The sequence below is a fragment of the Perognathus longimembris genome, chromosome 17 (genome assembly GCF_023159225.1).
Source record: "Perognathus longimembris pacificus isolate PPM17 chromosome 17, ASM2315922v1, whole genome shotgun sequence".
NCBI lineage: Eukaryota > Metazoa > Chordata > Mammalia > Rodentia > Heteromyidae > Perognathus > Perognathus longimembris.
In genome coordinates this window covers 41,616,572-41,639,648 of record NC_063177.1, presented here as the reverse complement: position 1 = coordinate 41,639,648, position 23,077 = coordinate 41,616,572, and the positions used below count along the sequence as shown (strand labels likewise).

The following is a 23,077-nucleotide window of genomic DNA, read 5'->3' as shown; positions in this document are numbered from 1 at the left end:
TCATGCATGCTAGGCAAGCACTCTTGCCACTAGGCCATATTCCTAGCTAGCCCCCCCCCATCCTTATTTTTTTAATGTTTTGTTTTGGCCTGGCACCAGTGACTTATACCTATAATCTTAACTGCTCAAGAGGCTGAGATCTTGAGGCTCAAGATTCAAGACCAGCCTGGCAGAAAAGTCCATGAGAGTCTATCTTTAATTAACTAGCAAAACAAAAGCTGGACTAGAGGTATGGCTCAAGTGGTAGAGCAAAGCTGAGCCAGAGCACAAGGCCTTGAGCTCAAGGCCTAATATTAGCAACAACACCAACAACAAAAAAAAAGGGGTTTTGTTTTTAATCCATTTATCTCAAGGCACTTCAAATTATCCAAGCACCATGATAAATGAAACAGGACAGATAAAACCCCTACCCTTTGGAACAGACAAATGATACACAGGAAGAATGAGTGCTAGGAACAGTGAGCACCTGAGGGTAACTAAGACTTGGCCTAATCACTGCCCCATGAATCTACCTACCTAAGGCATGGGGTCCCCTCCTGAAGAGCTGGGAATAGGCAGTCACCTTGCTTGACATAATGAGGACAGCCTGGACAGGGCAAGTCCTCTAAAAGTTGTCCAGAGGCCTGGACCCCAGCCCTCAGCCTGTTCCCCCTGGGATATAGCCATCATGTATCATGTCAGGTGCCAGCTCAGGGTGGGCTTCCTCTGCTCTAAGCTCTAGTGGCAGGTGCTGCTATGTAGATCCTGGGTCAGTGGTGATTCTCACCACTAAGCTAGCCAGAAAGCAGACAACAAAAGTAGAGGGAGAAGGAGAGAAAAGGGAACGGCCTTGGTGTGACTTGTGACCAGAGCTGTATGTATGTGCTCTCCCAGGGGGCCCACACACCCTCAACCATCTCCAGAGAACCTTTGATTTACTGTAGCAAATCAGAGGTTTTCCTTGGTGAATCATCTGGGTGCTGCTCTGTTGTCTTTGGACTATATCTGAGCATTTCCTAGTAGGGAGAAAAGCGCGTACTCTCCATAGCCATGAAATTCACACTTGTCTCTGTCTCTGCAGTTCCTTCCACCACCACCTCTTTACTGTCTTACATTAAAAACATTTGGGAGCTGGGCACCAGTGGCTCACTATAATTCTAGCTACTCAGGAGGCTGCGGTCTGAGGATTGTGGTTTGAAGCCAGACTAGGCAGAAAAGTCTCCATGAGGCTCTTATCTCCAATAAACTATTCAAAAAAGCCAGAAGTGCTGTGTGGCTGAAGTGGTAGAGTGCTAGCCTTGAGCACAAAGAAGCTCAGGGACAGCTCCCAGGTCCTAAGGACCTGGTCCAAGGACCAGCAAAAAATAAAATAAAATAAAATAAATACACATTTGGGCCAGGTGCTGGTGGCTCATGCCTGAAATCCTACCTACTGTACTCAGGAGGAGACTGAGATCTCAGGATTGCAGTTCAAAGCCAACCTGCTCAGGAAAGTCCATGAGATTCATCTCCAATTAACTAGCAGAAAACTGGAAGTGGAGCTGTAGGTAGCTCAAAGTGGTAGAGCTCTAGCCTTGAACAAAAAAGAGCTCAGGGGCTCAGGGACAGCACATAAGCTCTGAGTTCAAGCACCATGATTCACACACACACACACACACACACACACACACACACACAATTGTAATTTAGTCTCTTATGAGTGTCATGCCCTTTTGCTGGACATACCAAGAAAAATAACTGCAAGACTGGCACCGTGGCTTAAGTGGTAGAGTGCTTGCCTAGCGAGCATTGGTTCAACAACACCCCCCCCCCCAAAAAAAAAGAGGAGTAAGAGAACTTCCAAACAAGCCTGGTATGTGCTAGGATGGGGTAAGCACAGAATATGATGGGGCCTGTAAGGGTCCCGGCCTCACCTGGAGGACAGGATGGGGTGGGAGTTAGCATCAGCTAAGGAAACTTCCAAAAGGTGATGTCAACTGTCCCATTGGGCATGGGGCTGCAGATGGCAGCATCTCCAGTGTGCTGGGGTTCGCTCCTCCCATCCATTGTCCTCAAGGAATTTCCCTGGGTCTAAGTGACCTAAGAGGGTTGTGTTCAGAACCCAGTGTTGTACCTAGTCCCCAGTAGCCACTCTTGATTGACACATCATCCTGTCCCTGGCAGAAAGGAAACTCCTACCAAGTCTGAGGCCCTGTGGAGAAATAGGATTCTAGGCAGCTCCCCCAGGCACCTGAATCGGAACTTGCCACTCTTGGCTTTGCGAATCTTGCAGCATCAGAATGGATTAAACTGTCCAAACCAACCCTTCTGGAGCAACCCCAGGCTGGCCCCTCCTCCCTGTCTACAGAGCCAGGGAGGGCAGTCTCGATTGAGGGGTTGGAAATAGCAACATGAGGGTAAGGTTAGTGGCACTTAACAAAACAGCTGGGCCCGTTCCACCCCTGTGTGATTCATTTCCTCCATGCAGACAGCCGCTTTGGGCAGCCTGCCAGCTTCCTTGCCTCTGCTCTTCTATGTTTAGGCTCAGAAGGGCAAGGAGGGCCCAAAGTAAGGAACTGGAATCCATTCCCACAAGCTCACTGACCCAAGATCTTCCCCACTTCCCCTCTTACTGGGTATCTTCAGACTCAGAGACTGCAGCAAAAGGAGAAGCCAGGGCCTGCTTGCCGGGGGCCTGCTCAGAAGCAGGGACCAGCTTGGCGCCATGGCCCAGCCTGTTATCTTAGTACCCAGGAGATGGTGGCAGGAGCATCTCAAGCTTGAGGTCAGCCTAGGTTACCCAGTAAGAATCTGACTCAGAAACAAAAGAGCCAGTGAGGCTGGGTACAGGTGGCTCACACTTGTAATCCTAGCAACTCAGGAGGCTGAGATCTAAGGATTGCAGTTCAAAGCCACCTGGAGTGGGAAAGTCCATGAGATCTTTATCTCCAGTTAAGTGCCAAAAAGCTTGAAGTAGGGCTATGGCTCAATAGTAGAGCATTAGCCTTGAGCAAAAAAGTTCAGGGACAGCGCCTAGGCCCTGAGTTCAAGCGTCAGAACCAGAGCACATACACAAAGGATCTGGGGAGGACTGATAAAACCTCAAACGCTATATGCAAGGCATACATGCTGGGACAACTGGATAGCCACTCACTGAAGAGTAAAGCTGCACCTCTTCCTTACACAAAAACTAACTCAAAATGGATTATAAACCTAAATGTAAGCACAAAAATCACAAAGCCTTTAAGAGAAACGTAGAAGTTGTCATGACTGGCTTTAGCAGCCTGTGTTTCTTAGATACACTACCAGGAACACAAACAAAGGGAAAAGAAAGTAGAGGTTCATACCTGTAAACCCAGCACTCAGAGGCTAAAGCAGAAGAGTTTTAAGGCTAGCCTGGGATTCATAGTAAGGCCTTGTAAGTAGAGGGTGCTCAGCATGGATAAGCCCATTAGCCACATGAAAAGATAGATGTTCGGTGCTATTAAGCATTGGGAAAATGCAAATAAAAACCACAGTGAGGTTCCTCTTCACATTCATCAGGATAGCTATAGTCAAGAAAACATAATAGGGGCTGGGAATATGGCCTAGTGGCATGAGTGCTTGCCTCGTATACATGAGGCCCTGGGTTCGATTCCTCAGCACCACATATACAGAAAATGGCCAGAAGTGGCGCTGTGGCTCAAGTGGCAGAGTGCTAGCCTTGAGCAAAAAAGAAGCCAGGGACAGTGCTCAGGCCCTGAGTTCACGGCCCAGGACTGGCCAAAAAGAAAAACCATAATAAATGTTGGAGAGTTTATAGAGGAACTGGAACCCTTAGACATTGTTGGTGAGAATGTGAAATAGTACAGCCATGTTGGGAAATGAATAGTTCTTCAAGGAGTTAACTTAGAGTTACATATGTCCCAAGTAATTGTGTGCACATATGTGTGCACATGCACACACGAAAGAAAAACAAGTCCACACAAAACTTGCATGTGAAAGTACATAGCAGCAGTATTCATAATAGCTCCAAAGTAGAAACAACCCAATGTACATTGGCAGATGAGTAGATAAAAAAGATGTGGTGCCTGAACACCGTTATTTGATAGTAAAAGGGATTGAAAACTACATGTTTGTAAGTAGGATGAACTTCGAAAATATTACACTGTCAGTTCCAAAAAACATACACTATTGTATTATACCCTAAGTCATTTGATCCCTTTTATATGAAATGTGCAGAAGAGTACAAATCTGTAGAGACAGAATGTAGAAGAAAATTCCTAAGTGGTTGCCGAGAGGTAGAATGGTTGTGGAGAAGAAGTAGGAAGAAGAAGTGGATGGTTTCTTTGGGGGAATAAAACATATTTTCAAGTTAGATTTATGATGGAACTCTACGAAAATACCAAAACTACTGAATTATAGATTCATTTTTTTAAATGGGTCATTTTTATGCTATGTGGATCATAACTATGCAAACATATGTAAACTCTAAAACAGACAGCTGCTGCTTTCCTCTTTTGTTGGTAGAAAAGCATAAGCTGGATCTCCGAAGATGACTTTTATCGGCCCCCTCAGGAGCACGCTTCACCGAAGGCTTCCGCTGCAGCTTCTTCCCGAGCTACTCCAGAGCCAGGGTCCGCTCTCCACAGGCGTCCTTCTCAAGGGCCTAGAAAGAGCTGCTCTCTGGGGGCCCTGGACAGAGCATGCGTGCGTTCCCCGGACGGGGAGAACGCCGGAGCAGCCCCAGGACAGGAGCATAAACACTTTCGGGTGGTGCACCGGAGACAGATGGGTAAGTGGCTCTTTGGGGTCCCATCCACAGGGACTGTGCCTTTCAGAAAGCAGCTCTGGGTCTTGTTTGCTATTTCTGGTAGGTGGTGTGTTCTCCCAGGAGGACCTTGCCCAGAATGAAATAGTCAGGTATACTTGTGCTTAGCATCAGGAGAGTTTGAGGGTGGGGGGGACATGCTACATTCTTCAGAAGATCATAGTAAAATAGTGTTCAAAACAGCCTACAGATTATAAAATAATACTTTCTGTAGTAAAGTGGAAGTATTCTCCCTGAAGCTATGATGTAAAATTTTGGGTTGCTGGGAACTACCTCTCTACCCTCTGCCTCCTGGAAAAAAAACTGCCCTTGTGGGCGCAGGTGCTCCAGCAGCTTCTTGCACAGGCCTTTTATCTTGGATGGTTCGTGAACCAGCTCTAGAGAGGTTCATCAGACCCACTGTTGTTTCCTGTCCTCCATGGACCCTTTAAGTGAGGCCACACCCTGTGAAATTCCAGGAAGCATTAAATAACCATACTTGAATTTTTCTGTGACCATCAAAATGGGTTTCCTTTTTAAAACACCCATACCTGCACTCACATTGCTCTTTCTCTCCACATTTTTCCCTTTGCACTCCTGGCAGAGATTTCTGCCAAGTTTGTAAGACAGAAATCCCAGTTTGTGTGGATCCAACCCTGGCTTCTTTGGGGTGGGTCTGCAAGCCCAGGGCCACCTGTGCCCTCTAGCCAGGGTGTCTAGGCTTCCAGGCAGGAAGACCCTATGTAGTGTCAGATCTCCAGGGTTACTCCAGGCTGGGGAGAGAGAATTCTGTGATCTTTGGGCAGATGCTGGGGGAGGGGAGCACTCACATGGGCACTTATGCTCCCAGCAGCCATTCATTTATTCAGCAGATCTTTCTGTGAATGTGCCAGGAATCATTTGTGATGTGTCAGGCACTATTCTAGGAGCTGAGACCAGAACAGTAAGCAAAACAGTGTCCATACCTGCATGAGACTTACATTTAAATCGGGGAAGGGGTGTAAGTAGTGCGGTCAGGTAGTGATAAAGCTGTGGAGAATGACTCAGGAATACCCAGGTAAACAGCATAGTCTTGCTAGAGGGTGGCTAGAACAGCCATCACTAATAAGGTGACATTTGACATAGGAAGGGAGGGGAGATGAGGCTAGTTGTGCTTTCATGCAGAGAGAAGAAAGGCAAGTGACTGTGATGGCTAGAGTGGTTGGCGCAGAGGAGGGTGGGTTTGAATTCAGGTCTTTGCACTTGTTAGGCAAGCACCACTTGAGCCATGCCCCTAGCCCTCTGACGTATTTTTTAAACTGGTCATTCTGGCTCCTATGCTGAAAGACCAGTTAGGGGCTATTGTCATAACCAAGCCAGAGGTGACCCTGTAAGAGAGGAGTGTTGGGAGTAGGGGGGAGTGGCAGAGAAGTAGGGAGTTCCAGATATATGTAGCAAAGGCAGAGTCTGTAAGATCTGGTGGTGGACTAGATGTAGGGGATGAAAGAAGGACTGTCTGGGTAACCCTAAAGTTTTTAGCCAAAGCGACTGGAAGGATGAAGTTTTCCATTTTCTGAGATGAGGAACACTAGGGAAGAAGCAAGTGAGCAGCAGGAGAATCAGGAAGTCATTCTGGAGTATGCGGACTTGGAGGCAGATATTAGGCATACGTGAAGCAGGTGGATACGTGACTCTGAAGCTCATAGGCGAGGTCTAGGCTGTAGGAAGATTGTGGTGGGGAGCGGTTGTCTCCATGAACCCTGGAGAGAGGGAGGCTCATTCAGGAATAGATAGGGGCCCAGGATTGTACCCTGGGGTGCGCTAGCCTTGAGGAGTCAGAGAAACAAGGCTATGGGAGTAGTATGCTCTGGGCAGGCCCACAGAGGGCCTGGGTGGCCTTCCCAGGAGCCTAATCGGGAGGGGTTCAAGAAGGGAAGGGAGCAGGGAAATTGTCACTACTTCCTCAGGCCATTTTTCTGTAAAGGGGAGACCAAGAAACACAGAGGGTAACCAGAGAAGAGAGGAATTTTACAAGAAAGGGAACTAACAGCTGTGTCTGTGAGGGGTTCAAGAAGGAACGGGAGGGGCTGGGAATATGGCCTAGTGGCAAGAGTGCTTGCCTCCAACACATGAAACTCTCGGTTCGATTCCCCAGCACCACACATATGGAAAACAGCCAGAAGGGGCGCTGTGGCTCAGGTGGCAGAGTGCTAGGCTTGAGCGGGAAGAAGCCAGGGACAGTGCTCAGGACCTGAGTCCAAGGCCCAGGACTGGCCAAAAAAAAAAAAAAGGAAAGGGAGCAGGGAAATTGTCACTACTTCCTCAGGCCATTTTTCTGTAAAGGGGAGACCAAGAAACACAGAGGGTAACCAGAGAAGAGAGGAATTTTACAAGAAAGGGAACTAACAGCTGTGTTTGTGTGCTGAGAATAATCCAGAAGGGAGAAGGAGAACTGAAGAGAGAGTCCTTGTCTTTGAGTGGGTGGGGAGGGTAGGAGGGGCTCACCTCAGGCAGGAGCTCAGTGACTTGAGGGAAGTCCGAGTGGGCCCCAATGCTGGAAGGGTCAGAGGCGGTGAGGAGCCTGGAGGAGGAGTCATCTGAGTGTTCTTATCCCCTCTGTGAAATGAGGAATCAGTCAGCAGCTAAGGGGAGGACATGGTGGGGCCCATCTGGCCCATGGCCAGCTCCATTCTGGGGTGCACTGCCACAGCAGGCTGCTGAACACAGAGCTGGTCTGGGGCGCTAAAGGGACAGATCCGCAATCTGAAGTGTTTCTTTCTGCTTCCAGGGCTGTCCAATCCATTCCGGGGCCTCATGAAGCTGGGCACCGTGGCCCGGCGGGGGGCCATGGGCATCTGGAAGGAGCTCTTCTGCGAGCTGTCCCCGCTGGAGCTCCGCCTCTACCTGAGTGACGAGGAGCGCACCTGCGTGGAGAGCTGCTCCCTGCTGCGATGCGAGGCTGTGGGGCCGGCCCACAGTGATGGGCGCTTTGAGCTGGTCTTCTCTGGCAAGAAGCTGGCGCTGCGTGCCTCCTCCCAGGATGAAGCTGAGGACTGGCTGGACCGTGTGCGGGAGGCCCTGCAGAAGGTCCGGCCTCCGCAGGAGGATGAGTGGGTCAACATCCAATACCCGGAGGAGCCCGAGGACGCCCCTGAAGGCCCTCCTGGCAGCCACCCCTCTCACTCAACTCTGCTGCCCGAGCCTGTGGTCCCCCAGAGCACGAAGTTGGACTGGACGTCAGCCCAGGTTCCGGAGCCAGATGCTATCAAAGAGTCCCTTCTGTACCTGTATGCCGATAGAACCTGGATGCCCTATATTTTTTCCCTGTCCTTGGAGTCTCTGAAATGCTTCCGAGTGAGAAACAATGAGAAGCTGCTCAGTGACAGCCACGGAGTGGAGACCATCCGAGACATCTTGCCAGACACAAGCCTTGGAGGCCCTGCCTTCTTCAAAATCATCACAGCCAAGGCTGTTCTGAAACTGCAGGCCGGGACTGCCGAGGAGGCCACCCTGTGGAGGGACCTGGTCCGCAAGGTCCTGGCGTCCTACTTAGAGACGGCTGAGGAGGCCGTGACGCTCGGCGGGAGTCTGGATGAAAACTGCCAGGAGGTGCTGAAGTTCGCCACCAGGGAGAACGGCTTCCTGCTGCAGTACCTGGTAGCCATCCCCACCGAGAAGGGCCTCGACTCCCAAGGCTGCTTCTGCGCAGGTGCTGACCAACTCCACCACACACAGCCTGACAGCCACACTCCACCCCCTGCAGGGTTCCTGGCTTAATCTCCCCACCAGGGCCTCTATCCCTGCCCTGGATGGTGCATCAAGGGGGCTGCATTCCACCCCCAGCGTCCACTGGGGCAGAGGATCCTCCCACAGCAAATTTTTAGCACACTTGTACAAGTCCTGCACTGCCATCCAGTGGGACCATACATATGATGAAGGGGTACTAGGCCTGTGCTGCTCAGTCAATAACTTAAGTCCATGTAGCCTCGGGGTGGGGGGTGGGGCACGTTGAAAATGGTGCAGGTGTGACTAACCAACTAAATTTCCCATTTGAATTGAAAGGGATGCCTGCGGCGGCTGGGCATGGTAGTTCCTGTCTGTAGTCTCAGCTCTTCAGGAAACAGAGATGAGAACAATCATGGGTAAACAGCAAGACCCCATCTCAATAAGAGAATCATGGTATTGTGTACTTGTGATCTCAGGTGTATAGGAGGCTGTAGGTAAGAGGGTTGTGGTCTGAGGCTGAAATATAAAAAAAGAAAAGGGTGGGGCTGGGGATATGGCCTAGTGGCAAGAGCGCTTGCCTTGTATACTTGAAGCCCTAAGTTCCATTCCCCAGCACCACATATACAGAATATGGCCAGAAGTGGCGCTGTGACTCAAGTGGCAGAGTGCTAGCCTTGAGCAAAAAGAAGCCAGGGACAGTGCTCAGGCCCTGAGTCCAAGGCCCAGGACTGGCAAAAAAAAAAAAAAAAGAAAGAAAAGAAAAGAAAAGGGTTTGAGGTGTGGATTATGTGGTAGAACACTTTTCTAACAAGCATCAGCTCGTGCCATACAAAATACAGAGGCACCTGTGGCTTAGGACCAGACAGCACCATTGCTCTGCAAATTGATTTTTTTCTCCTTAATAATATATTATGGATATTATCCCATATTTGTGTTTGTATGTGTGTGAGCGTGCACGTGCATGCGCACTAGAACTGGGGTTTGAGCTCAAGGCCTGGCACTGTCCCTTACCTTTTTCACCCAAGGCTTCACTCTGGAGTTTTCATGGCTAATTGGAGATAAGGAGCTTGTGGACTTTCCTGCCCCAGCTGGCTTTCAACTGGGATCCTCAGATCTCCGCATTCATGAGTAGCTAGGATGACAGGCGTGATCCACCAGCACTTGCCTGAAATCTAACACATGTGTGTGCTTACCTTATTTAATCCTCACAATAACCCTGTAGAGGTAGGGCTAGTCTGTTTTTTATAAAGTAAGGAATCTGCCAGTCCTGGGACTTGAACTCAGGGCCTGAGCATTGTCCCTGACTTCTTTTTGCTCAAGGCTAGCACTCTACTACTTGAGCCACAGGGCCACTTCAGGCTTTTTCTGTTTATGTGGTGCTGACGAATCGAACCCAGAGCTTCACGCATGCTAGGCAAGCACTCTACCACTAGGCTACATTCCCAGCCCCAGAATTATATCTTGATGGTCACATCCCAGAGCCTAAGCTTGTGGGCAGGACCTCAAAGGGCCCCACCCTCACTGTCTGAAACTGAATGCTGTCCCACTACCTGTATCCATTTTTTTCCACTCCCTGCTGTCCGGGAGATTCTGCAAAAGGCTGGAGGGAATCGGTGATCTATCCTGGTGGGGTGGAGCCTGTGAGCCACAGGGGAAAACCACCTTCAAGCACCTAGATTGAAGGATGTGGGCTGCGGTGGGCCCCCTGGAAGATGGGAGAAGTGCTGAGCAGAAAGCTTCCTGCAGAAAACATCTGCAAGCGGCTGCCACCCAGCACCCACACTCACACTTGGCTCCCAGTTCATGTAGCTGTCACCACCAGCCTGCCAGCCAGCAGCACTGAAACCCAAGGGCTTCCTTCCTCGATGCATGCAGCACAGCCCCGTGACCCAAGCAGTGACATCTGAGCTGTGGCTCCTAGTTTGGAGCACACTTTCAGAGCCTTGTCTCACTTACGCTTTGTGATCATCCCACAAAACAGTTTTACAGATAGTGAAATGGAGTCTTAAGAAGATTCGCACAGGCCAGGATAAGGTCGCTAGCAAGCAAAAGAGCCAGCTGTTTGTCCCAAAGCCAAAGCGCCCCGACCTCTGCCCTTGTGGAAACCAGGACACAGGTTCAGGATTTGAGCTGGGCTTTTTGTCCTGAGCATGCTCGACTCCCACTGCCCCCTGCTGTAGGGGGACTGCCAACCAAGGGCCCTAAGCTGCCCCTGGCCCGCTCTTGAGCTATTAGGCTGTTCTGGGTTCCACCTGCTGAGGCAGAGCCAGTCGCATAGGCATTGTCCATGTCACCCCTCTGCTGGTGGCTTCCCCATCAACCCCAGTGGCAAGCCCCGCTCCCCAATGCCTCCGTTGCTGGCCCAGACTTGCCTTTGTGGTTTTGTTTCTAGGCTCAGGTGGAGAGGCGGTTGGCGCTGGGAAGCAAACAGTTACACTGTTACCCGGAGAGCACTAAGTAAATGGAAAAGAATACAGGCCTTGGGATTTACCAAATCTAAGTTTGAGTGACACAGTCATTGTGTGACCAAATTTCCCCTCATCTTTTTTTTTTAAAAAAAAAACAGTCTCATTAGCTAGCCCAGGCTGACCTTGAACTGTTTGTTGATTCTCCTGCCTCAGCCTTCCTGATGCTGCGATTATAGGCGTGCACCTCCATGCCTGGCTCCAGCCAGGTTTCTTAACCCTTTGAGCATCAACTTTTTCAGTGGTCAAATGGCAACAATAATTCTCAATAATACATTGTTGTAATTAAGAATGTTGACGGTAAGTGGTGGAAATAAGAGTGATGATTATTGTCCTTTGTATTGTACTATGAGAAAAAACTAACTAGCAGTCCTTTTCCACCATAGTAGCTTCTGTATTACTTGCAGCCGCCCCCCGCCCCCATCCCCACTCACCCACTCTCATCCCCTCAGGCTGCTCCCGGCAGATCGGCTTCTCCTTTGTACGACCCAAACTCTGTGCCTTCTCTGGCCTCTATTACTGTGACATCTGCCACCAAGACGATGCTTCAGTGATTCCAGCCAGGATCATCCACAACTGGGACCTCACCAAGCGCCCGGTAAGTCTCACCACCAGCCTGTCATGGCCAACAGGGACAGCTGAGTATCGAGGAGCGTCCTCCCTTCTCTGCTGCTGCTGTTTGTCTGTCTGGAAGAGTTTAGTTCTAGAAAGGCCAGAGCCCCTGGTTTGGACCCTGTGATGGAGGGTGGAGGGGCGCCACAACCAGGGAAAAAGGCCTTGGGCAGAGCTCTGTAAACCACTGCTTTGGTTCCCAATCAGGCATATGAGGCCACTAGCACATCAACAGACAGAACTATTTAAGGTCAGGTAGGTAAGAAGTTTAGCAGAGAATAAATCTAATTTATCAAGGGGCTGGTAGATGGATGGGTAGTTAGATGAATGGGGGTGGGGGAGAGGGAAGGAAGGATGCATGCATGGATAGACACGCAGATGGGCTAGCCATCTTGCTACACCCCTAAGAGCAGTCAGCCTTGCTTTTGCTAACCCTATGGGGCCGCATGACTACACATGATGGCGCTGAATGGTCTTATGTTATTCTTTTCTTGGTTTGTTAGGTGTGTGTGTGTGTGTGTGTGTGTGTGTGTGTGTGTGTGTGTGCGCCTGTGTACCTGTAGTTGGGCTTCAACTCAGGGTCTGAGCATTGTCCTGGAGCTTTTTTGCTCAAATCTAGCTTTCTACCACTTGAGCTACAGCTCTACTTCTGGCTTTGTTGGTTTGTCTGTATTTTAGTGGCTAGTTGGAGATGAGTCTCCTGGACTGTCCTACCTGGGATAGCTTCAAACTGCACCCTTCAAATCTCAACCTCTTGAGTATCTAGAATGACAGGTGTGAGCCACCAGAACCAGGCTTTTCTTTTTTTTTCTTTTTTTTGAAATAGCACTTTTTCTGGGCCTCAGCCATTATACAAATAGCACATGGTTATTGTTTAACATGTAAAAGCCCAAAGACAAATCAATTAAGATTGTGTGTCATCACCCAAAGGTAATCACTGTTAACATTTCTGTGTGTAGCCTTTCCTGTGCGTTTACCTAAATATGCACCTGCTTCTTACAAAAATTAGGATTGTGCCAGGCTCATCTTGCTTTACCACATGCTATATTTACTTGATAGGTTATCTTGGGTACTTTTTTATGCCTACCAAATGCTTCTGAACAAAGTATTTTCTATGGTCTTTCCATTTTTCTCTTCTTTAGCTGAGCTTATCTACTTTCTTAGCTAGTCACCATCAGCAGATTAGCTTTTGGCTTCCTCATCTCTCTGGGGAGATCCATAAATGTCTCTCTCTCTCTGTCTCTCTCCGTCTGTCTCCTCCCCCCTCTCTCTCTTTCTCTCTCTCTCTCTCTCTCTCTCTCTCTCTCTGGATTTTTGAGGGCCAGCAAGCCTCTACTGAGGCCTATCACACCTCCTGTCTCCAGTGCACTTGTTGGGTCTGTGTCAAGTGGCACACAACTTGCTTTTCTCCCCAAAGCACAGATTTCTATTAAGGCAGACACAGACACAGGAGGAAGGAGCCTCTCTTGGTCCCAGGACCTGCAGGCTGGGCAGTCTTGGCCCTCAGAGCACAAGTAACTCTTGAGAAGGGGAAACCCCAAAGTTGGCTCCACTTTGGCCATCCTCTTGTTTACCTTGTCCCTGCCCCTACCCTCAGTATTAAGTGTTTAAGTTCATAGAGTAAACTAAACACAGAATCAAAGAACGCAAAGAACCCTTTGGCAGTAAACCACGTTCACTCTTTCCTGGCCCCTGGCACTGCTGTGGCATCGTCTCCTCATTCACTGGTGGAATCCTTGTGCCTCCTCCTTCCTCTAATTAGGAAGGTACATTTCTAGGCACATCTGAGATCATGAAATATCTAGGGCTCTCAAAGATCACTGCCCCGAGGAAGACGGGAAAATTGAAAATAGGAAGTTACTGGCCCATGGTTTGGGGGCACATTGTTTTCTGTGGCTGCTCTGCCTGACCTCCTGGTACCGAGGCCCAGCTGGCTCTTGGCAGATCAGCCGAAGACTAGGATTTCTACTTTTGTCTGAGTCCTCCACGCACAGAGGCCCTGCGAAGCGTGAGGCTCCTGCCCGTATGAAAGCTGCTGGGTGGTTGTGAGTGCACATTCTCAGGCACTGTTTCATCTGGGCAGAGGCATGGGAAGAGCAGTGCTGGACCTCGAGGCAGCAGTTAGAACCAAGTCACCAGGGGGTTGCCACGGGGCTACCCCGGGCTGCTGCTGGTACGTCAAGAATAGGACATGAGAAAATGAGCTGTCAGTTGCCAGGAAAGATGGGAGCTGCTGCTGGAGGTGGAAGACAGAATGTCAAATTTTTCCCTGGCCCCTAACTAGAGGCTGGTCTCCTGAGGGTCACCTTCAGACGCAACAAGTGAATTGGAGACAGGAGCTGTGGTGGGCCTCAGCGGGGGCCTCCGGCCCTCACGAACTCCTCAGCAGCAGGATCGCGTGTGGCTCACACGCTGCAGTTGGCAGCATCTCTGTGCTGCCGGCCAAAAGCCGATGTGCAGTCTCTCTTCTGGTTTGTTTTTGTTTTTTTGCCAGTCCTGGGGCTTGAACTCAGAACCTGGACACTGTCCCTGAGCTTCTTTTGCTCAAGGCTAGCGCTCTACCACTTGAGCCACCGTGCCACTTCTGACCTTTTCTGTGTATGTGGTACTGAGGAATCGAACCCAGAGCTTCATGCATGCTAGGCAAGCACTCTACCACTAGGCCACCTTCCCAGCCAGCCCCCTCTTTTCTAGTTTGAACTCAGCGTGTCAGGCGGTAGCACTCTGATTTTCCTCCAGTAAACCTCAGCACCTTCAACTTCAGTGCCTTAGCACACAAGGGGACATCGCAGTAGACTTCTCGCTAGTTACGTGGCAGCCTGCTTCAGACGTGGCCTCAGCACTTGGCTGTCCACAGGCCAGTTGGATAAACTACTGTGGCTTCTCTGAGCCTCAGTTTCCTCATCTGTGTTGTGGGGGTGATGTCATCTTTATTCCCTACCCTCACCCTGCCCTTGGGTTGTTCTGAAAATGAGAGACTGTGGTCAAGGTCTCTAGGCCAGTATCTGACAGTCGTCAGTGTTGATACTGGTATTGGGGTCAGAGCTAAGAGCGCAGGCTTCCACACCCTGCCAGTCGTTTGGGAGAGGCTATAATTGATCTGCGGGCTTCACACAGACATGGGAGCCTGGACATGCCTGCTGGCAAGAGCTCAGGGCGCTCAGGAACCTCGCTCGTGAAGCCACGTCTGCTCTGTAGCTTCCTGTGGCCGGAGCGTCATGGCAGCGGAGTCACCTGGTTCCTGAATCAGGACCCACAGGGGAGTGCCTGTTTTCTTTAGACAGGAAAAGGGGGCTGGGCCGACAGGAAAGCACAGGAAGAAAGGGTCTGTGAGGCCCAGGGGGGGGTGCCTTAACCAGAGCAACCTCGTCCAGCTCAACATGGAGGGGGCAGCACCCATAAAAGATCTTGACTATACTATTTCTGAGCTATGTGACCCTGGCCAAGTGGCTTCATCTCTCTGTGCCTTATTTTCCTGGTCCTGAAAGTGAGAGATAGTGCCACCACCATGGGAAAGGGCTGCCAGGCCGTGAGGGAATGGGTAATGTAGTACTGGGCCCAGAGGTGCAGGCTGAACAGTCTGTCTTTTACGTGGTTCCTGCAGGTCTGCCGGCAGGCCCTGAAGTTCCTGGCACAGATCCAGACCCAACCCCTCATCAACCTGCAGCTGGTGAATGCCTCACTGTATGAGCACGTGGAGCGCATGCACCTCATCGGCAGGAGCCGGGAGCAGTTGAAGCTTCTGGGGGACTACCTGGGCCTTTGCCGGAGCGGTGCCCTGAAGGAGCTGAGCAAGAGGTGAGCCACCTGCGCATGCGCACGTTGCTGCGCCCAGGCGAGGCCTCCACTCAGGAGGAATGCCAGGGCTGGGCGGAGAACGTCCCACTGGGCTTGTGAAATCGCCGCATTCTTTGGCAGTGGTATGGGAGTTTTGTTCGTGTGTTCATTTATTTAACAAACATTTATTGAGACCATCCTGGTCGAGCACTGGGCGAGGTGGTATGTACGGTGCTGAGCAAGCCCAGCCAGAGAGCCAGGGTGGGGAGAGGAGAAGGGTGCCCTGTGAGGTGCAGCTTAGGGGAGACCTGGGGAAGACTTCCTAGAGGAAGTGACTCACTGGCAAGGTGACACCTGACCAGCGAGTAGGCGTGAGGAAGAGGAAGAGAAGGGAAACAGATTCCACAGAGGGTGACCTGCATGGGACACAGGAAAGTACAGTGAAGGCACATGGAGAACTTTGGCTCCAGTGGGAAAGGAAGCAGGGAGGGGCCACCCCATCCTCACCCCTGGGCTGCTTGCTGCCGCCCTTGGCAGGTTCTCCCCACCACCACCCCGCAGCATGGCCTTCTGGAAGCCCCTCTGTGTGTTCCTCTACCCAGGGCCTAGGGCCTCTGTGCTCAGGGATGCAAGACTGGCTTTCAGGATGGACTTAATAAGAGGCTCTCGGAGGTGGTGTGGCTCAAGTGATGGAGTGCCTGCCTACCAAGCTCAAGACACTGAGTTCAAACCCCAGTACTTCAAAAATAAGGAGGGAGGGGCTTCCTCTGTGTCTGTCACAAACACAGCCCGGAACTCCTGGCCCAGGCTATGGCCTTTCATGGGCTGGGCTCTCCAGGGTGCTCCAGAGGCTAGGCCTTGGTGCTGGAGCCAGGCCCACTGCCCAGCATGGACTCCATGTCTGCCTTTGCTGGATCCTTGGAGACTAGGGGGGCTTGCAAACCGCTCTGCCTCAACTCCCCAGGGGCAGGCACTGAGATGGTATCCCCCCCCCCAGTTCTTCCTACTCTACATGTCAGGCCTGTGTGCCCAGTGTGTGTCCTCTGGGATCTCAAGGAGGTGCCAGGAGTTGCTCTCCGCTAAGCCAAGGCTCTCCAAACCCAGCAGGCCCCCTTCCATAGGGCCTAGAAGAACAGAAAGCCCTCTGGGTGCTCTGCTGCCCCAGTATCAGCCAGTTCCTAGGCCTCCCCTTCTCAGTGAGGCTGACGTAATTCTCTCCATTGTGAGATTCCACAGCCCAGGGCCCCAAAGAATGCGCCTTCCTGCCCCTGCCAGAAGGTATAATCTCCCAGGAAATCATGGTCCTCCTGGTACCTTCAGAGATCTTAGACCTGTGTAGACCAGGAAACTGCAGGGTGGACTCTGAGCACCCTGCCTGCTGAAATATCTCCAGGTGGTCCCCGGTGGTTGTCAGGGCCAGGTGTCAGGAAGTGGTGGTAGGAGATAGGCATCACAGGAACAGCTGGCTGTGGGGGTGGGGGTCGGGGCTCAGAGGTCCTGTGCATGCACTGAAGGCCTTTGGACTCGTCTCCCACATGGAGAGCCACTGAAGGGCTTGGGAAAGATCATTTTGACGGGGTGCCGGGGTGGGCAAGAGCAGGGCCCTGGGAAAGCATTGGTGTCATTTTCCCCAGAGCAGGGAAGGCTGAGAGGGAGACAAGGGTTAAGGTGGCATGGGCAGATCTCTCTTGGCTGTGGGAAAAGAAGTCGGGACGTGTTGATCTCTTCTGGTGGCAGCAGGCCAATGTGCTCGGCGTGGCCTGCTTGTGGGCTTCACCACCTCTGTCTCACACTGGACTGTGCTTAGACCACAGCTGTAGCCCTTGGCTTGGCCATACCTTGTTCCAGCTACCTACCAGGTACTAGCACCGTTCTGTCCCAGATGCTGGGGCATCCAGGCACAGATTTCCAAGCTCCCTCTGACTTAGAGCACCTGAACCCCCCATACCACCCAGACACACAGCCCCCTCCGCAGGGTGCTGTGGCAGAACCCTGGTCTGCAGGCGTTCCCTCTCCATCACTCAGGATGTGTCCCCAGGGCCCTGCCAGTGGTATAATGGGAACCAGGGCACCGCTGACAGCCTGGCTTGCACTCTGCCCCTCCCCCACCACCTAAGAAATGAGATCTGCTCTACCTAGAACACTTAAGTCCTCTCGCCAAGCACAGAAACCAAATACTTGAATGTCTGTCCTTCATCCAAACCAAGGGCTGCCAGAGGACAGTGGCTATTTCTGTCCCAGCACTATCCCTGGTAATGGATTTGTGGCAGTGATTCAATTATAACCTGGAAGCCAGATTCCTGTGTTCAAACTTCAGCTTTGACTGTGAATCAACTGTGTGACCTTGGGCAAATTACTTAACCTCCCTGTTTCCTCATTTTCTCAAAATGAGGGCTACAGTAAAACCAGCCTCTAGAGCTGCTGTGGGGATCAGGTGAATGAACACACATCAGGCTGTCGGCCCGGTTCCTGGTACCAAGGGTCCACATTCATCCTCATTATTAGTCATGCAGTTACTATGTGCTGGGCACCATGCCAAATGCCTTCAATAAATGATTCAGTCCCCAACACCCGTTTCTCAGGAGAGGACACCTGAGGTTCAGAGAGGTCCTGCCAGCTGGGAGCACCGGCACTGGCTGGCACTCTTACCTGCCTGGGAACCCAAGGCTTTCTGGCTGCATAGCCATGCTAAGGGCAGAAGGCAAACAATGCAGGCAGGCCCAGGCCTCGGGAGCCCTTCTGAGAAGCGCTTGTGTTTGCTTTGCAGGCTCAACCACAGGAATTATCTCTTGGAGTCTCCTCACAAGTTTAGTGTTACTGACCTCCAACAGGTGAGCAAACCTTGCTCTCCCAACCCCCCAGGCTCCTCTACAGGGTCTCATTCCTGGAGAAATCACGGGGTGGGGGGAAAGGGGGGAAAGAGTAGTTGTAATTTACTGAGGCCAGACCATAGACATCAGCTGTCCACACCTCACAGTGAGCCTTCCTACTGCCCCAACCTCCAGAGCAGTGGTGGGCCCAGGCCTCTAGCAGACCCCAGGTTCCCAGTACAAGAAGGGCAATGCCCACACCCCAGCGACCTCAGGGCACAGCTTGACACGGCTCCTTAGATCGGAAGGGTTCTCAAGTAGGGCCCTGGGGCACCCACAGTATAGTCACCTAAAGTCCACCTGCACTTCCCCCTTCAGATCGCAGAAGGGGTCTACGAAGGGTTCCTCAAGGCCCTGATCGAGTTTGCTTCCCAGCACGTCTACCACTGCAACCTGTGCACCCAGCGGGGCTTCATCTGCCAGATCTGCCACCATCATGACATCATCTTCCCCTTTGAGTTCGACACCACTGTCAGGTACGGAGGGCCCACCTGAAGGGCCCACCTAATGCCGGGCCTCGCTGCTGTACAGGGACACACTTGAACATCCACTCTGTGCCAGTGCGAGAGAACCGTCCATTCTCTGGGCTTGTAGGACTCCTCCTCCTCTTCCCTGTTGCTGTAGACAAAAGGCCATGCTAGCCCTGGGCAGAGGCCCTGTCCATGAATGGAATGAGGAAGGTGCACGAGCACAAGGCCGGGTAGAATGGGCACTCCATCTTTCTTTTCTCCACAGTTACTGCTCATTAGCAGAAGCCTCCAAATGGAAACGTGCACCCAGCCTCCTTGGTTGCAAGGGGAATGGCTGGAGCAGCCATTCCCCTTCTGTAGGTGTAGGCATTCATTCACCCTCAGTAGGTCTTCTGGCCAGACTTCAGGAGGCATCTGTTGTTGGAACTGTATTGTAAAGATGGGTGGGAAATTAAGTAGGATCAGGTGCTGGTGGCTTACACTTGTCATCTTCTCTGCTCAAGAGGCTGAGATCTGAGGATCATGGTGGAGTGGGACACAGTATCAGCTTATGGGCTGCATTGTGTGAAGCAGCTTTTTGCAAAGGCCGAAGGATAAGGCATGGGGACACAGGCCACTGGCAGCAAAGCTGCCAGAGCTCTGGCCAGCCCAGTCACAGGGCACATCTTGCCCAACTGGTACCAGCAGTGCTCGCTGCTCTCCCCCCAGGTGTGCTGAGTGCAAGACTGTCTTCCACCAGAGCTGCCAGGACGGAATGAGGAAGGGCTGCCCCCGCTGTGCCCGCCGTCGCAAGTATCAGGAACAGAACAGTCTCACCTAACCCCAAGGTGTCCTGATCCACCCTAGGCTGCGGGAGCTGCAGCTGGCTGGGCCACCAGCTGGGTTCCACTTGTCTCCCCCGTGCGGAAGACCCTCGGGCGTGCCCAGAGCATGGGCCTCCCAGAGAAAGGCCAGGAAGCCCAAGGACTCCCTGGCTCCCATGACCCTCTGCTCCTCAGGCAGGGATACCCCCAAGACCCCTGCCTGGGCCAAAGCGAGTCTTCCATCAGGCCCAGCTCACCTAGCTGGCATGACACCTCCATTAAGGGAATTCATACACTGGAGACTTGGGGGAACATTGTCACTTCTACATTCCTGATTCAAAGGCCTCGTTTTTTAAGGTGTTTTTTTTCCCCCCTTTATGTTTCAACAGAAAATATTTTTTTATTCTTCACCCTATACAAGAAACCCCAGGCCTTCCCACCCTGAGCAGATGGGCAATGCCACACCAGGCCTGGAGGCAGGCCAGGGGGCCAGGCAACCAGGCCATGTGGGACAGGGCTAGTCTGCGGACCCGTGCCTTTCCTTTACCCCTGCCAACAGCACCAGTGCCATGTGCCAAACTGCCCATCTGGTAGGACGGGGTCAGTCCTGATGCCCACCCCCTCCCTGTTCCCACACTCCGCACCCGAAATGCCCTCCCCCCTCAGCATCAGAGGCCCCTGGCTCTTCTCTGGCCTTGGGTCACAGCTGTGACAGAAGCAAGGAAATGGTCCCAACAAGCACTGTGAGCACTTTGAGCCTTCCCTGGTTCCGGGAAGGCATTCACCTTGCCCGCCCTCACGCCACACCCTCCTTACTGCTCCACAGACAGCAAGGCCCACCTCAGGCCGGTTCTCAGGGCCATCTCTGCCTGGCTGAGCCCAGGCCAGGGGATGGCCTCCGGTGCCGTGGCTGCCAGGTCCCCTGCTGTCTTTCTGCTGCTGAGCTGTGCATGGACTTGTGAGAAGACCCCTGTGGAAGTTGGCCTCGCAAAGCCATGAGCTCCCAGGTCCTGGACCTGCCAGCAGAACGCGGCCATAGAAGGATTGCCTTTTAAGGGGGCCTGGTGATGGGAGCCTGGAATTATTCTCAAGGTGATGTTCAGACCCTCGAGGCCCATGGGGGCACAGGAGACATGTTCTCTGCTGCCTTCCTCTCCTCTCCTGGACCTAGCCGACCCTCTGGCCATCCACTGCACTGGAGCTTGGAGTGGAACCTCTAGCGAGAAGCTCTGCCTGTCACTGTCAGGAGATGAGCCCTCCCCCGCCCTCCCCGAGGTGAACGGGCTGCTGAGTCACCTGCTCTCCGCACAGAGCTGCAGGAATTGTGCAATAGAGCAGAGGGGGTGGCAGGCAGGTAGCAGACGCTGCCACACCAGTGTGCTCCTCTTGTCTCCTTCGTGGAAGGTGATGCACACCAGCGCCCTGAATGCCAAAGCTTCCTGAACCTGAACCCCAAAGCGGGTCTGCACCCCCAGCATTAATGCCTTCCCCCAAAACACAGCTTGATCACAGCCTCGTTGCCCCAGGTCCCTGAGCAGGCAAGCGTGTGGCCTGGGATGGGCCTTGGGCCTGAGTACATTCCATAAGCTTCCCCAGGAAGCAGCAGGAGGCTCTGATACCTGGGGCCTCCTCCCACCCCTGGGACTCAGAGCTTTAGAGCTGGCCCTCTCCCCATTACCAACAAGCTGCTACTGCTGTCAGGTGAGTCCACTTGACCCTGCGTCTCCAGAGGAAAGCTCGAGTGACCCTCAGTAGGGTCCACACTATTTTTAGAATGACACTTTATGCAATAAACTTTCTAATGAATGGGGCTCGGCCCTGAGAAGCGCTTTGCAATGTGTTGAAGGAACTGCTGCTGTGTGATTTTTGAGTGACGTTTTTTCAGTAAAGATCTGATCTTCTAATTGTTGTCTGGCTTCTGAATCCTAACCCCACTGCTGTGGGGGAGATAACCAGCTATCAGAAAGCATCTGGTAGCCCACACGCCTACCTGTTAGTCACTGGGAAATGGGAGGAGATCTCTGGGGCTGGAGGCATACACTTGTAGGTGGAAAGCTTGTATGTTAGGAGTGGCCAAGTCGGTGAGAGTGAGCAAGCCCCCAAGGGGTCAGCGTCCTCTGGGGTGGGGCTGGGGGGGGGTCAAGGAGTCTTATTCTCATACCCTTATCTGTAACAACTGAAGTAGCTTCACCCATGGCTTCTCTTCCTGTGTCTTGAATGACCCCAACACAAGTCCCCTGTGAAAATACAGAAGTATGGGAGACAGGGCTCAAAGAATGGATTATTGAGCAAACCTAGAATCAGGGCTTATGGCCCTTACTTGGCTGCAGGCTTCAAAGAGAAGCCCAGGGGCCTATAGGAGGAAGCCCCCTACTGTCCATGGAAGAACAAAAGAAGGAAATAGACTAATTCCTGGGGAATCAGATTGCAAGAAAGTGAGACAGAAAAAACCTTCACACCCAGCTTCCTGCTGTTTAAGACCCCTTCTAGCCTGTATGTAGCTAACTCCTGTCCATCTGGTAAACCCCACCCCACCCCAGCTTCTCCCAAAGGATTTCCATGTCTTTGGTGCCACAGGTGGTAGCCATGAGGAAAGGAGGTGGGTGGGGACAGGACCTGGAGGAGGCAGGCCCAGTGAAGGGCAGGCTGAGGCATCTGCGCCATCCTTGGCGGAAGAGCCTCTGAAGTCACTTCCCCTTGTGCCTAGAGGAGGACAGGCCATTTGGAGACTCTCCCATAATGACAATAACAATGGTGGTAACTACATAACAGTGTTTCCACCTAACAGCCTTGTGGTTAGTGCATCTCATTTAATCTTTCCAGCAAGCCCATTAAGCAAGCAGGCAATACAGGAGATCCAGATAGGAGGCACACCTAGCACCACTGGGCATCAGACTTGCTGGACCCCAGGCAAGGACCATAAACACTACCAGCTACTGCCTGCCTGTTTGCTAGAGCACTAGAGGCAGTGGAGAAGGATGCATGAGGTGGGCAGAAGAGGATGCCACGGGCCTTCCCTGGTGGGCTTTAAGAGCCCACGGTGAGTCAGACTCACACGAGACACCCAGCACAATGCAGTCTCACTGGCCACCAGTGGCCAGCTCCCAGGGAGCTGGCTCAAGACTATGACTAGTCAGATCCTAGCCAAACAAACCCTCGGCCCTCCTCAGGGGATGTCTGGGTGAGGACACACACTAGCCTGGAGCCCAGTCCACTGGGGCTGGGCTTCTCTTCCACTGGAGAAGCACAAATGCAAACCAGAGGGTGAAGTCGGCCTTCCCTGGAGGCTGATCATTCCCAAAGACCTCCAAAGTGGAGGGGCCTGGAACTTCTTTCAGGATCGGACCCCAGGAGGCCGCTCAGAGCTTACCTTGCCAACTAAGGGGGGTGGCTCCCCTCCCCTACTAAGATGGAGGGAGCTTAGAACGCGAGGCTAATATGGCCTGGAGAAGTTAGTGGGAGACTGCCATCGCCGCCCCCGCCCCCCGCCCGCCCCTCCAGCTGCCTCCTCCTCCCAGGAGACAGCCAGGTGTGGCCCATGATCCCGGGATGTGCAGGGGGAAGGGTGGCGTCTCTAGTCCTGGGGCGCTGGCCCGGCCCAGAGGGGACAGGAAGCCGGGACACCGGG

The 23,077-nt window shown here is 52.3% G+C and overlaps 1 protein-coding gene across 3 annotated transcripts in view; it reads left to right on the top strand.

The window, feature by feature from the left end:
• Plekhm1 (pleckstrin homology and RUN domain containing M1) overlaps positions 1-19,567 on the top strand; it is a 42,648-nt gene extending 23,081 nt beyond the window's left edge. For 2 of the 3 annotated variants that reach the window (XM_048364947.1, XM_048364948.1), the window contains exons 6-12: positions 4,468-4,732; positions 7,515-8,435; positions 11,370-11,515; positions 15,134-15,327; positions 18,074-18,137; positions 18,495-18,652; positions 19,355-19,567. In XM_048364947.1, the coding sequence (XP_048220904.1) occupies positions 4,468-4,732; positions 7,515-8,435; positions 11,370-11,515; positions 15,134-15,327; positions 18,074-18,137; positions 18,495-18,652; positions 19,355-19,466 (1,860 nt within the window). In that variant the 3' untranslated portion in view covers positions 19,467-19,567. The remainder of the gene's footprint in view (positions 1-4,467; positions 4,733-7,514; positions 8,436-11,369; positions 11,516-15,133; positions 15,328-18,073; positions 18,138-18,494; positions 18,653-19,354) is intronic. The other variant, XM_048364951.1, reaches the window with a different exon arrangement.
• Positions 19,568-23,077: the final 3,510 nt, after the last annotated feature.